General features: G+C 40.4%; 1 protein-coding gene across 11 annotated transcripts in view; it reads right to left on the bottom strand.

The window, feature by feature from the left end:
• Window positions 1-15,532, bottom strand: part of APBB2 (amyloid beta precursor protein binding family B member 2) — a 343,676-nt gene that overhangs the window by 76,399 nt on the left and 251,745 nt on the right. For all 11 annotated transcript variants that reach the window (XM_034771095.1, XM_034771094.1, XM_034771089.1 and 8 more), the window contains 2 exons: window positions 13,596-13,742; window positions 5,258-5,385 (listed from right to left, as the gene is read on the bottom strand). In XM_034771095.1, coding sequence (XP_034626986.1) covers window positions 5,258-5,385; window positions 13,596-13,742 — 275 coding nt within the window. The remainder of the gene's footprint in view (window positions 1-5,257; window positions 5,386-13,595; window positions 13,743-15,532) is intronic.

The raw sequence follows: 15,532 nt of genomic DNA, 5'->3' as shown, positions 1-15,532 counted from the left end.
GTGAGAATGTGAATTTTGATCCAGGAAGTAAACTCTCCTACTTGCCCAATTATTTCTCCTGCTAATCTCCATGTGCTGCCCCTTTACCATTCTACTAAACCAGAAATTGCCAGCAGTGGCAATGAATACGTACTGGTAACATAAAATCACGCCACTCACAAGTGAAAAAAGTCATATTTCACAGTTCTAGGAGGCTTACGCTTTCACAGTTGAGATATCAAAGCTCTGAAACAGGGCACTTTTTAAAGAGAGGAAAAGTACAAGTCAAGGTTCATTGTTTTTAAGCACTGATTGCAGTATGTACAGTACATGAAGTGAAGTTAAACATACGACTGTGATTTGCAGGCTTTACCTCATATATCACAATCCCCAACAATTAGCTGTTCTTTACTGCCTTGAAACCAAACAAAACTGAAGTGACATTTAAGATTTTCCTTATTTTTTAATATTTCCTGCTGTGATTCTCAATCATACTGCCAGGACAAAGGGAGATTTAACGGATGACTAAGAAAAAATGGGTTTCACTCTGAAAATTATGTTTATCTTTCATGTGTATGAAACAGAAACTAGGACAAGAGGAAGGACATACACGCATTACTTTCTTTTTGCTCTCATAATTATCACAAATCATAGTATGTAATCAAATACAGTAGCTCAGAGTCATAGCATAGTACATATGTATTTGTACACCCCCCCAGACACCCTCTCCCCCTCTCTTATAGGAACTCGTTTGGTTAACTACTTTATAAAAGGTAGAATAGTCTTTCTTAAGGTTAGATTACTTCATCAAAAAGTATTAGTGTCACGGCATGATTAACTGAAGGCAAGAAAATCACTTTTCAACATATGAAATAATCACACAGTTTAAGTCAGCAAAATGGTCAAGTAAATCCTGAAGCTTTTCCTTATCACAGAACTGTATTAAAAAGAAATTAACTCTAGAGGTCAAGTTAATAGCGTTGCGTATGGAGAGAATTATTAGAGTCTCCCAGAAGACTCTTCTGCCTGAGGTGAGCTAGCAGACATATCCTCAGATTAAACTTTCATCAGCAGATCTCTATATTTCATCAATCTTTCATTACCGCACAGCTTAGAAAATCACCGGTCAGGTGATCATTAGAAAACCTTTCATCTTTCCAACACAAAATCCAACCAAAGTAGTACAAGGAAAATACTGTTAAAAACGAGGACCTGGAGAGAGCAATGATGTTTAAAGAGCTCAACATGCAAAAAGTTTGAGTTTCTGTATTGTTCTAAATGATCACTTCCTTTCACAACAAACAGAAGAGAATATGTGTACTATGGATGGCACTACAGGATTTGGAAAGCAAGTCATTACTGTGTATTAATATATTATTAACATCCACGTGCAACAAGATTATATCAAAGCATTTCATGCTAGAAGTAATGATTTTACAGACTTCCTTAAAATTAATCCACACAGGACACACAAAAGAGATTATGCATTTGTGTGTCTCCTAATCTCTCTCTCTCTCTGATTTCTCTGATGATGGCAGCTTCTCCCTCTACCTGTACGCAAGGAGTTCTCTGACTTCACCCTGTTGAGGACCAAACAGAATACTTGCCAGGATGAGCTCACGCCTGCACTTATCTTTATATACAAAAAGGCAGGAGAGTGACATCCAATTGAATACAGAGATGTATATCCCAGGGACCACAGGTTGCAGTATGTTCCAGTTATATCCAAGTGTCCTGCATCTAACTGTGACCCACACAACAGAGCACTTGACCTCTCTAACTTAGGAGTTCAGCCATAGCTCAAGTTCTCTCTTGTCACAAATGCCCCTTCTCTGGCTACTGAGGCTTGCTCAGCAAACCTTGCATTATTTATGCTGTCCTTCAAAGAACATTCACTGCATGGAGCCTCCATAGCCCCCAAATTCTCATTGTAATTTTGACGATTCATAGCTGTCATTTTGTTCATGTTGCTTTGTTTTGAAAAAATTACCTGCTAATTAACAGCACATACTGTATGAGTTTATTTATAGGCAATGGCTGTATTGTTTGTTCTAGAACCCTCTCTAATCCAATAGATGCATAAAAATTTAAACAAACTTAATTTGAGAAAAATGTAGGTAAGCTCAAGGTCTAAACACCTGAAGGAAGAAAACTTTGTACAGTATTTAAAAAACATGTGGCCTCTTTACCAAGATTCATACAAGGAAAAGAAAAAAAACTGAAGGCTCTGGAAGAGAAACTACTTTTGATGAAAAAGCATAGCTCACAGCACAGTAACTCTAAAAAGGGACATTTTTGTACGTGACAGCAAATGAGATATTGTGGGATATTTTTAGTTCCATGTTTATATATTAAAGCTTCAATAATTCTGTTTTCTCCTTGCTGTTATCAACAGCATCCAATCAGAAAAAGTAATTTATTGTGCAAACATTATTATTTATTAATTATAATACAAAACAGCCACGTTTCTCTTCTGATGTTAAGGAGAGAAAACTGGTTCGATCATCTCTGACATGGTTTTCTGTATTGCTGATGTCACAAACAAAGTCACTTTTCAGCCATCCGCAGGAGGCAGCATAGACATTACTTTACTTAAAAATTAACTAAGATTTGTATTTCACAGCCCGCATTATCTATGGCAAATAAACATTTCTTATCATGGGTAGATGAGAGTAATGAGGCTTTGTGCAGGAAACTGGGCAGGGCTGGAATTCAGCCCCTGGGCAGGACATGGTACTGCAATGGGCTGGGATTGCAGTTACTGCCCTTATGTGCCTCCTACATGGTGGGTTTTGTGCCTCTCCTCCAGGTCATCTCCAATGAGCCCATCTGCACTGACCTATTTGGATCAGATATGGAGACCACCTGCTCTGCACTTGCATGCTCACTCTTTCTCTCTGTCACCTCTCCCACCCATTAGGTGGCTTACGTGGTACAGTGTGGCTCATGCATGCCTCTCCACCCCTGGAGAAATTTCATCCAGCAGCACGTGAACTTTCTCAACATTGCAGTGAGCAAAATGGGTACAACTGTCTTAAATGATTCCAAATAACTAATTATAACTGCTAGGTGTTCTAACGTCATTACATACATCACAAATGTTGGATATTTCTGAAATCTGTTAAATCTCTGACTAGTGGGTATGTAGTATGGTGTATTGGAGTTTAACAATTTGTGGACAAATATCACAACAATATAATGTTATCATCCAGAGAATCTGAAATATTTGAAAACAAAGAGCTAACAGAAAAGCGAACTGTCTTCTCAAATTCTGTAAATAAATCATTTGGGTATGCAGTAAAAGCCTTTCTCTGTCCTTCAGACATTTGTTATAATGTACTTTTACTGTTCAACTGTACCATATCAAAATGTCCCCAAAGATGCTCCATTTTCTAACCAAAGAAAGCTACTAGAAAATCTGACTTGAAGGGAAATGTGAAATGGGTTCATTTTCTCAAGCAAAGGAAGCACTTTAATGTTTTATTCATGAGAATTTAAAACCTCTTTGCTTCCCAGCATTTCAAATTGGATTTGTCCTTATAAATCTCTCAAAAATCTGAACCAAAGAAACTAAAAATGCAACAAAAAATACCTGTCATTCAGAGGAATGAATGGCTATGGGGAATGATATTTGGTCACAGAAACATTCACTTCAAGGTCACTGGTTCAAATATGGACCAGGTCTGTGCTGACCAAAAGTCAAAACCATCCAACTGGCTATCTGGCAGCTTTATGTGAAATGAGCAAGGGGTTTCAGTGATTGAGTTTCTGTATCATAAAAGCCTGAGTGCTACAGGTGGCCTTGGCAAGGGTTCCAAAAGAGAGGCCGTGGATGGTGCAGCCTGACCTACTTAGTCACTCTCTTAAAGTGATCCCTTCGGGCCAAGCTTGAAGCACATTGATAGGGCAGATAAGCCTTGGCTTTCATTGCTGCCACCTGACTAATCAGAAGGCTTCAGTTTTGAGTGTTATCAATCTAGCACCTTTTGAAAGTATTAACTCTAACTCAAGACTTTTCTTTTGCCAAGAAAGACTAACAGACATTTCGCCAACCCTGAAAGCCAACATGCTGATGTGACATGTATTAGAAATGTACAGGTCAACAGCTTGTTTTACATCTGACGGGGTGCAACAATACAATAGTCAGCAAAAAAACAGCTCAAGAGTTCACTGAGCTACCAGGCACAATCACTCTGATTCCCCTATTATAACTTATTACAAATTCAATTTACTGCCATTCCTTTTGGGAGAGAGAACACAAGCCATTTTAATAGTTATATTCCTGCAACAATGCCACATCAAAAGGAAACATATTTGTGCCAATGGCAAGGCTGAAAAAACAGAGAGAGCCGAAAGCGGACTGGCTGGGGATGAGCACAAAGTATGAAGCAAAAGATAGCTAAGTCCCTGATTCAGTAAGGCACTAAGTACATGTTTAAGTCTATCCCACTTCAGGAAAGCACTTGAGCAGATGCTTAACTTGACTTCAATGGGAACTAAACACATGTTTAAGTGCATTCCTGACTCAAAGTCTTTAAAAACACCAGCGGGGGAAAACAAGTTCACTTTCTACTTTTATCAACTGTAATGTACCAGGAAGTGGAAACGGAACTATGTAAATACTTTCTTTACTATATATTGGTGAAATGTATACCTTGCAAGATAAATACACTAAGGACTACATTTGAAAAATTATCCGTTGATTTTGGACATGCAAACAATTATTTCCACATCTAAGTCATGTAATTTAGTATTTAACTACCTGATCTGCAAGCATAAATAGGTTTATTCTTTGTGAACATAAAAGTCGCATAAATAACTTTACAGGCCAAGTTGAAGCCCTTTGAATATCTTATCCAAATATCATTTTGCAAAATGTGCTATAAGGAGGTCTGAAAAAGAAAGGGGTGTGTTGTTTTTTTTAAGTAATTTACCTAACAAATATAATGAATATAAAAAGAACAGGAGTACTTGTGGCACCTTAGCGACTAACAAATTTATTAGAGCATAAGCTTTCGTGGGCTACTGCTTATGCTCTAATAAATTTGTTAGTCGTTAAGGTGCCACAAGTACTCCTGTTCTTTTTGCGGATACAGACTAACACGGCTGCTACTCTGAAATGAATATAAATACTCCCATAGTTACTGGAACATAATCACACAATAAAATGGCTATTAGTGATGCTTCACTTGGTCAGCATATATACACCCAGCATATATACACATTAGTCGATTTCAACAGCACAAAGCAACAAAGACTTAGGAGATTGTAAACTCACCGTCCATTGTCACGACCCACTCCCCAGACTCTGATGCTCACAATGGGCTGAGAATGAAGAATGGTGTGATCCATAGGGTCAACCAAATTTAGCATGTCGTTCTCCAGTATAAGGTACATGTCTTTTCCCTATAATTCAAAACAAAACAAACATTATAAAATTTATTCTTCATGCAAAGTAAATCAGCTCAAAACTCAAGATGCGTCTGTTTTCTTTATTTGCATTGTTAAATATCATTGAGTCATTTGATTGACTCAAGGTTTCAATTTATTCTGAGTGCATTTGAAAACAAGCTGACTTCTTGTTTTAAAAGGTCCAAGATAACATTTTACTTTACTTATTTTTTTTAATAAGCGAAACTGGAGAAAATAATTGTTTTCAATTTGTAAAATGTAATTGGTTTTATTGGCTCGGTAGAATTAATCTTAAGATCACATGACATTCAGATATTCAATACACAAGTTTTTTGGTTATTCGTTTCCCTGAGAAAAAAATTAAACATCATAAAATACAAGACAATTCTTAATATTAAAACCTTAGCAACAAACAACAAAACCAGTAACCTTTTAAGGAGGAGAAACATACTATTTACATCAGATGATATAATGGGCCATGCTTTCTTTTCCTCAGCTTCCATTTCACAGTTAAAAGGACTACTGGAGAGGATGGCATTGAGGCTGAACCCTACCCTCACTGAAGTCAGTGGGAGTTTTGCCACTGACTTCAACGGAGCCAGGATTTCATCCTGTCTTTCGGCTTGTGAGTATTTGCATTTTTCTTGGTTGAAGATTCTAAGAAAAGGAATCAATTTTTTGTGATATTCTTCCCTTTGATGACAATTTAGGAATGATAATTCTTTCTATTATTAGTACTCTCTATATCCTAGCCACCTCTGCCCTAATATCAGGTTGTTCTGTCTTTTAAGCTTCCCAGAGAGACGTACACACTGCAGTCAAAGGAGGCTCGGAAATCAGTTTCTCTCGTCTGATTTGGTATATCTTCTCAAACAGTAATCCAGGGAGAATTGCAGGGCCCCATGGAAATGATACTGGAATTACTGTAAGAGAAAATATTGATCAAAAAGGGATGGACTGTGGGGGAGAATTTAGTATGGGAGAATTTGTTTCCCCACTCTTGAGACACCATCCGTATGCCTTTCAGAGTGGAAGGAATCTGATCACACACTGACAGAGGATTTAGAAATTACTCTCTTATTTTTGTACATCTCAATGATATGGCAGCCCTTTTTCAGATTGCCACTGCTCAAGTTTTAATAGTGTTTCTAATTCTGTGTCCCTGACTGTAATGCATTCCTTTTGGCTTGGAAGGGACTGTTTATTTTATTTGCTTGTACAATGGAGCTCTTTCTGTAACAGAATGGATTTACACATGGAGGGATGAACAACATCTGGAGGAAAAAAAGGGAAGGCAACGTCTTGCCAGAGAGGGGAGACAGCGGTCTGAAGGAAATGTAAGGAAGGAAATACACACAAAAAGTTATTTCGGGGGAGGAAAAGAAGATGCAGTTGCAATAAACAAATGGTTAATGGGGAATTAATACCAATGAAGTAGCTTATTGCACAAAAGAAATAAGAGTAGAAGAGTAAAAAAGTAAGGAAGGAATAAAGTACAAAAGCAGAGCAAGATGAGTCACTCTGATTTCTAAGGTGGCTGAATAAAAATACAAGAACTATGAAAAAGAAAAAAGGATAAAGAATTTGTTAAGAGACCAAAGACACTGAAAATAGCTCACGAAAGAGAACATTGCTGGGTATTTAGACCAATTTTCTATTTACACATTTATTTATGTGGCAATGACCTGGAAGAAATTATTGCAAGAAAGTAAAATCTGCTGATCATAATGCTGGAATTAGGGCAATAAAACTACATTCTAAAGATTTGAACGGGGTTGGAGACCGGGCAGATATGGGACATACTGAACATAAATCAAAAGAAATTATTCTAGCATACACAAGGGATGGCTCAGCACAGGCCAACTGCAATATATTTTGCACAATTTTTGTTTCCTTATTATACAAAGGCTATTATAGTGATGGAGATGGTGTAGCAGCAGACAACCAGAAATTATTTAGGCACTCTGGGAATCTAAATACAAAGAGACAGGATAAACCTGGCCACATTCTGTGTGTCCTCACTGACTGTCAAAGAATTCTGAAGAGACTGCAAAAACCTGCTACAAGCCATGGGGGAGCAGGGAAAGGGAGCGCGGGGGAAAGGCTTCTGACAAACAAAACAACTCAGGGAAATAAAATACAGCAGAACCTCGATTTTAAGAGCACCAGTCTTGAGAATGACCAGTTAAATGGTCCCCATAGGGTGTGTGGGGGAGTGTCACATAAATAAATTGATGTTGAGGAGGAACAAGTTGACATCCCTTCACATTTGGATACCTTCAATGCATTGGAAACCTCTTTGTAGTGGTATGAAGGACAAGAAAGCAGCGATGTAGTGTACCATACTGCAATTTACGCACCATACCTACTGTAATTTTGAGATGTTACATTTTATGAAGATTTTGATTTTATGAACTCGTTAATCCCCAATTAGTTAATTGAGATTTTACTATAAAATTAAAGAAGAGATTGATCCTAGAAGACTGTTGGTGGAAGCTATTTTTAGTGAGATACAAACTATATTGCTGCAGCAATGTAAGGTAAATAATCTGTGCAGTATGTGGCAAAAATGACAACGTAGTATGTGGTGAAGCAGCAAAACAGATTATGTGGTCTTCTTTCATCCCTTTGATTTCACAGAATTGTGGAAATTAGAAATGAGAAAGCATTATTATGTCATCTTGTCTACCTGGAACAATTTATCTCCTCTTTGGGGTGAAATACTTACAGATGGTTCCAATCCTCAACCCCATTTAATAATATTTCAGCCAAACTAGTCCTAAAAACTTAATCTTAAATCAACTCTTTCAACTTAATTTTTTGCTGTACATATTCTGTATTCCTTCTGATTTCCCTTCAATTTGTTGACATCTTTCTCTCTTCATTCAGCTCCCTCCTTTAAACATGCTTCTTCCATACAACCTATCAGTGATCTGCCAACCAAGAAGTGTTATTACAAGAATTTCTTCTAAAATAAGTGGGAATCTATTTACTCCTCTGTGTCTGAATTGTATTGCTTGTCTGTTTAGATTGACTCTGTGGGACTACTCATGTGAATAAGGTGAGAAGAATATAGTACTAACTCAGTAATTTGTGACCCAATTTCCTTTAACACCCTCCTCCTGAAAAGATTTTTTTATGATAATAAGATAAAGTCTTTTACAAAGCACAGCCTATCATAAGACACTTAACAACTTGTCATCCTGATACACACGAAAGTTATTCAATCACTGACTGTATCATGTCAATGCCTACTTGAGACTCGGTTGGTGAAGAGACATTTGGAGCTGTGAAGAGATGTTTAGCTGTGGGTTCCATACACACATATTTTAAACACATTAAAGTTTTCAATTAGAAAAGATTTTTGACATTCAAAATAACTTAAAACAAATAAATCAACAATCTTTCCAAAACTATAGATTAAGCCACGTTTATTTTAATTTTTGTGTTCTAAATACCTCCATACTCCCAAATTCCACGCTGAAATCTCTGTGCTTCATTCTGATCATAACCAGGGAAGAGAACACAGGCCTTAAGGCCATGACAGTGGCTTGGGATGAAAAAAAATGTTACATATCTTTCGTAACTGTTGTTCTTTGAGATGTGTTGCTCATGTCCATTCCATTCCAGGTGTGCGCGTGCCCACATGTGTGGCTGTTGGAGATTTTTGCCTGAGCGGTATCCGTAGGGTCAGCTGTGGCGCCTCCTTGAGTGCCGCGCTCCTGCATCGGTCTATCAGGCACCACTGGTCCTACGCCCTCTCAGTTCCTTCTTTCTGGCAACTCCGACAGAGAGGCAGGAGGGTGGGTAATAGAATGGACGTGAGCAACACATCTCGAAGAACAACAGTTACGAAACGTTAGGTAACCGTTTTTTCTTCAAATGCTTGCTCATGTCGATTCCATTCTAGGTGACTCACAAGCAATATCCATGGAGGTGGGCTTAGAGTTTATGGTTGCGCAGCTTGCAACACTGCTCTGCCAAAGCCAGCATCATCTCGAGCTTGCTCAGTAAGTACATAATGAGATGTGAACGTGCAGAAGGACGACCAGGTAGCGGTCCTACAGCTCTCTTGGATTGCTGCCTGCACCAGGAAGGCCAATGATGATGCTTGCACGCTGGTCGAGTGTGCCGTTACGATTTCCGGCGGAGGCACTTTTGCCAGCTCATAGCAATAGCGGATGCAGGCCATGATCCAGGACGAAATCTTCTGAACAGACACTGGGCAACCTTTCATTCTGTCTGCCACCGCAACAAACAACTACGTTGACTTACAGAATGGCTTTGTTCCATCTATGTAGAAGGCCAGCACCCTTCTGACATCCAGGGTGTGTAGCCTGCATTCCTCATCTGACGTATGAGCCTATGGAAAGAAGACGGGTAAGTATATGTCCTGTCCCGTATGAAACTGGGAAATTATCTTAGGCAGAAACGCTGGGTGCAGTCGCAGCTGGACCTTATCCTTGTAGGAGTCCGTATAGGGCAGCTCCCAAGTAAGCGCCCTGATCTCGGACACCCTGTAGGCCGACATTATCACAACCAGGTACGGAACCTTCCAGGAGAGAAGCAGGAGAGAGCAGGAAGCCAGAGGCTTGAAGGGAGGCCCCATGAGCCTTGACAGCATGAGATTCAGGTCCCAGGGAGGGATGGGATCCGGGATGTGTGGGTAGAAAAAACCAGCCTGTCATGTCGTGAGCAATGATTGAGCTGCCTTGGAATGGAGGGTGAAAAGCTGAGATAGAGGCCAGGTGGACCTTGATTGATGATCAGGACAAACCTGGGAGTTTGAGGTGCAGCAGATAATCCAGGATCACATGCAGCAAGGCCTGCTCAGCTCCAACACGCCGATCTGAGGCCCAGCACATGAACCTTTTCCACTTGGCCAGGTAAATCGCTCTGGTGGAGGGTTTCTGCTACTCAACAAGACCTGCTGACCCAGGCCAAGCATTTCTGTTCGTCCACATTCAGTCATGCGGTAGCCAGGCTGTCAAGTGCAATGCTGCTAGGTTTGGGTGCAGCTGTAGCTCTGGGACAGCAGATCCAGCCTAAGGGGTAGCCGCAGTGGGGCAGCTACTGAATGGTCCAGCAGCATGCTGAACCAGTGCTGGTGATGCCACGTGGGGGCTATCAGGATAACCTTCGCCTTGTCCTGTTTGATCTTCACTAGGACTCTGTGAATCAACGGCACTGGCAGGAAGGCATACATCAAAGCCCCCAACCATGGGAGGAGAAATGCATCTGATAGGGAACCCCTGTCCATCCCCTGGATCGAACAAAATATGTGGCATTTCCTGTTCTGCCTGGACGCGAACAGGTCCACCTGGGGAGTCCGCCACTTCTGGAAGATTGCACTGACCGTCTCTGGGTGGAGAGATCACTCACGGCGAGACAAGAAGGTCCTGCTGAGGCGATCTGCTACCATGTTCTTGGCCCCGGCAGGTGCGCAGCTACCAGATGAATGGCATGCTGCACACAGAAGTCCCAAAGGCGGAGAGTTTCTTGACAAAGGGCTGACAACCTGGCTCCGCTCTGCCTGTTGTTGTAATACATTGCAGTGGTATTGTCTGTCAGAACCTGCACCACCTTGCCCTTCCCGTGGGGCAGGAAAGCCTGGTAGGCCAAGCAAAGTGCTCTGAGCTCCCTGACGTTGATATGGAGGCCCAGGTCCAAAGCATTAGAGACCAGGGTTCGCGAAGGAAACTCCCTCCAACACTGACACGGGTCCTTCCAATCACCAATCCAGGGACGACTGGATGTGATCCGGCATCCTGACTATCCGATCTAGGTCATGCCTGATGAGGATGTAGACCAATGCCAGCCACACTTGCAGTGGCCCGAGATGGAGGCTGGCATGACTGACCATGTATGAACATGTGGCCATATGGCCCAATAACCGCAAGCAGGTGTGAGCCGTGGTGAGCGGTGGTTTTTTATGTGGGAGAACAGGTCTGACATGGCCTGAAAATGTGCTAGAGGAAGGCAGGCTCTGGCTCACATGGTGTCGAGAACTGCCCCAATGAACTCTATTCACTGGACCGGCCTCAAGGTGGATTTTTTCTCGTTTATTAACAGGCGCAGGTCGCAGCAGATGGAACACACCAAATAGAGGCTCCTCTGCTCCTGTTCCTGAGACCTGCCCTTGATGAGTCAGTCGTTGAGATATGGGAAGACCTGGACCCCTCAATGTCTCAGGTAAGCAGCCACTGGCTCCATACTATTTGTGAACACCCTTGTGGCCGATGATAGGCCAAAGGCCAGTGCCATGAATTGAAAATGGCATCCGCCCACTATGAAATGGAGGAAATGTCTGTGATCTTGGAATATGGAAATAAGTGTCCTTCCCCCTCCTTCCATTTTAATCACTCGTTCCCCAACTACCACCATGGAGCATTCTGGCCTGATGAATAGTGCTCTAGCCCCCTAGCAAACACATTGTCACCTCAGGTCCCATATTTATGCAATTACAGGACACGTGACTTCTCAAACTTTTGTACTGGTGACCACTTTCATATAGCAGGCCTCTGAGTGCGACCCCCCCCCCTTATAAATTAAAAACACTTTTTTATATATTTAACACCATTATAAATGCTGGAGGCAAAGCAGGGTTTGGTGTGGAGGCTAGGGTGACCAGATAGCAACTGTGAAAAAATGGGATGGGGGTGGGAGGTAATAGGCACCTATATAAGAAAAGGTCCCAAAAACAGGACCGTCCCTTTAAAAATGGGACATCTGGTCACCCTAGTGGAGGCTGACAGCTCGCGATCCCCCATGTAATAACTTCCCGACCCCAAGTTTGAAAACCCCTGTCATAGTCAGCGTATGGAAGACAAAAGGAGAATTCCTTTCAGAAATCAAACATCTTTCTCCCCCCCAAAATGGTACAATCAAACACACACACACACACACACGCACACTCCTGGACAACTCAACTTCCACGCTGCTCTCAACCTTTAATCAGCCCAGAAATGAAGGTCTGCTTGTCTTGTTTCTTAATAAGCAAACACTGGCAGGCAAAGAAACATAAAAAGTCTAAAATCATAATTTCTGTTTGCACTCTCCATTAACCAAAACACTTTTTTGGGGGGTGGGTGGGTAATTTTCTTGTTTTTAAAAACCTCACTCCCAGTAGGTCAGACTCACAGGTGCATCTAAAAGAGTAAGCCTAGAGTGTACATTTACACCAGTTAGGCTCCATCTGGATTTACACAGTTTACAAAGAAGGTCAGTATCATTATCCACATATTACAGATGGGGAAATTGAGGCACAGAGAGTTGAAATGACTTTCCCAAGATCACCCAGTGGCAGAACCAGGTCTCCTGAGTCCCAGGCCAGTGCTCTATCCACTAGGCCACACTGCTACAATTACCAGTGTCATTTTCATTCTCTTTACATATCACTTCTGCATTTGGATCAAGGAGCGCAGGAAATCTAAGCTGGTGTAACTCATATGCTAAGGGGCCAGTAGAGAGCAGCATAACAAGAAAAAAAACTTGGCAGAGGGTTTAAGAAAGCCTACGTTAAAATAGATCACCCATAGCCTCTAGGATCTAGAAGCAAAAGATGCACCAAGTTGAAGTTCCTTACATTTCCTTTCCTGTTGTTAAAAGGTGTGAGAATGGAATAGGCACTGAAACAAAGCCCTCTTTAATCAATACAAGGATTTCCACTGATTTCAATGACTTTGGATCTGAGCTTATGACAGTGAGAATATAAAGGAATATTAGAGTAACTTCTACCACCTTACGCATCACCCCTGTATTTGACCCTTATCTTCAGTTTATAGCAGATGTTTTATTAACAAACTGTACAGTATACAGCCATTTAATAACTGTATTATTGGACTGGTCATGCAGCATATCTAACATATGAAGTGGAGACACAACAATTTGATTATGGCCTTTGTGACACCTGCTCTCCTAACCTCCAAGAAACAAAAATCAAGTTCACTCTCAAATTTTCTTCTCCTTTTTGCCAGCAACAGCTGCTGATACAGCAGTCCCAAGCTTGCTCTGCTTCTTTACTTTTTTTTCCATTAAAGAATACATAGAAAATTAGGGTATTTAATTTTTGTTCAATAACATTTAAAACTGGGTGGAAAACTAACATGCTTGTGGGTATTTTTAAAGATATCTTATGGAGTGGGCGGAGTGTATTCAAAGGGGGAAAAAGGGTAATGTAAAGAAAGTTCACACCATACTCTTACCTCTCCCCATATGCCAACTGTGTCTCTGATATCATTTTTACAGTAAGACAGTTGTCTGATGCAATTGTTCACAGCAACACTGCTTTTTCCAGGAGCTAGATCTTCTTCTGCCATTTCTACCCAGCCCAAAGAGCGCACAGCAAAGCACTAAAAAAAAACAAAAAAAAAACAAGGAAAGATTTGTATGTAAATCATAACTCTATATACCAACAAAGCAGTATCAATTACTTACAAAAGACTGAAGAAATCTAATGGACAGATTCCCAGTGAAGTCAATGTCAGAACTCCCCCTCTTTTTGAACAGAACAGAATCAGGTCCCCGTATTGCCATAAGATGACACTCATAGCAGATGGGTACATTAAAATGTTTCGTTTGAGAATGTAAAATGAAAATATTTATTGGAAGGAACAAGATAAGATGAATGACATTTCAAAAAAAATGATACTTCTTATACCTCCATGGTGGCAGAATATGACAAAATGCTTTCAAGAATACAGTCACCAAAGGAACGTGTAAGGAATGCTTTAGGCAGTCAGTAGAATATCCTTACACCAGAAAAATAGCAACCACAGCTATGGATAAAGTAAGATGGAGGTCCGAGCTAGTATTTTCAGCCTTGATTCCAAAAAAGCTTTCGGTTTAGGCCTGTTGTGAAATCCACACATGTTATAACTCACTACTGAGTTTTAAACCACAAAACTTAATAAATAATAAATAAATCCTTAATTTATTAAGGATTACCACAATCAGTTTTACAGTAAGTTTAAGTAAGTAAGGTAGCAGACAATGGTAAATCCAAAGCATTAACTAAGAAATAAAATACTGTGTAAAGAAACAGGCTTTTAACAGTGACCCTTAAAAAAATATTATAATAGTATAGAGCAGAAGGATGCCAACCAGAGTTCTCAACTGGCAGAACATTGCAAGACTACATCAGTCAGCACGTATGGTGCATTTTGCAAACAAAACAAAAAGGGATACATTGCCTGGAAATATCTATGTTACTGCCACTATGGCAGATTTATAAAAGCCAGTTTTTAATATGGAAAAAACATTCATATTGTGCTGAGGCATTATAGAGAGTGAAATCCTGACCCTATTGAAGTCAATGGGAGTTTTGCCATTTTCTTCAGTGGGGCCAAGATTTCACCCAGAGAGCAGCAAGAGGATTCTGCTGTCAAGTTGAGCCATAATTGCCAATAACAAATCTATAATAGTTTTGTTGCTTCCTTCTGGTAGACATGCTGAACTTCTACTTTATTAAGGGTACCTCCCAGAAACCCCATATTATATAACACACAGTATTTTTGAAACATTCAGCATAAATTATATTGTCTATATGGATTAGTAAAATCTATGGCATGGGGTCTTTGAGAACTTAATGAGACATTAAAATCCCTTACGTGCCAATCACAGCTTTGTTTACAGAGGCATAAGCTCCAGTACGTTCCAAAAGCACAGCAGGAAAATTTATAATTAATGTAGTTAAAATCTTGCCTGCATTTAACATCATTTCTCTTTCACCATGTATATCTCTAACTCAAAAGTGGACTAAAGATTAATGTGGGCTATGGCTACACTACGAGGCTTTTAGCGACACGGCTGTGTCTCCTGCCGACAAAAAACTTCCACCCCCCCATGAGCTGCAGCACCTCTGTCGGCAGGAGAGCGCTCCTGCCAACTAAACGCTGTTCACACCGACGCTTTTCATCGGTACTTTTGTGTGTGTTTTTTTTGCCGATGAAGTTCCAGTGTAGACAAACCCGTAGAGTAGGCATTGTGTAGAGTCTCGATACATTACCTATTGGCTTCTTTTCAACTTCTTTGGCAGTGACTGTATTTTTTGTTTGGAAATTGTGTGCTGAACCAACTTTCCATTGGTTCAGGAAATCAAATGATGCAATATGTATTAGCATTCAGAAATGTTTTAAATATA

The sequence above is a fragment of the Trachemys scripta genome, chromosome 5 (genome assembly GCF_013100865.1).
Source record: "Trachemys scripta elegans isolate TJP31775 chromosome 5, CAS_Tse_1.0, whole genome shotgun sequence".
NCBI classification, from domain to species: Eukaryota; Metazoa; Chordata; order Testudines; family Emydidae; genus Trachemys; species Trachemys scripta.
This window is presented reverse-complemented; position numbering and strand designations above follow the sequence as displayed.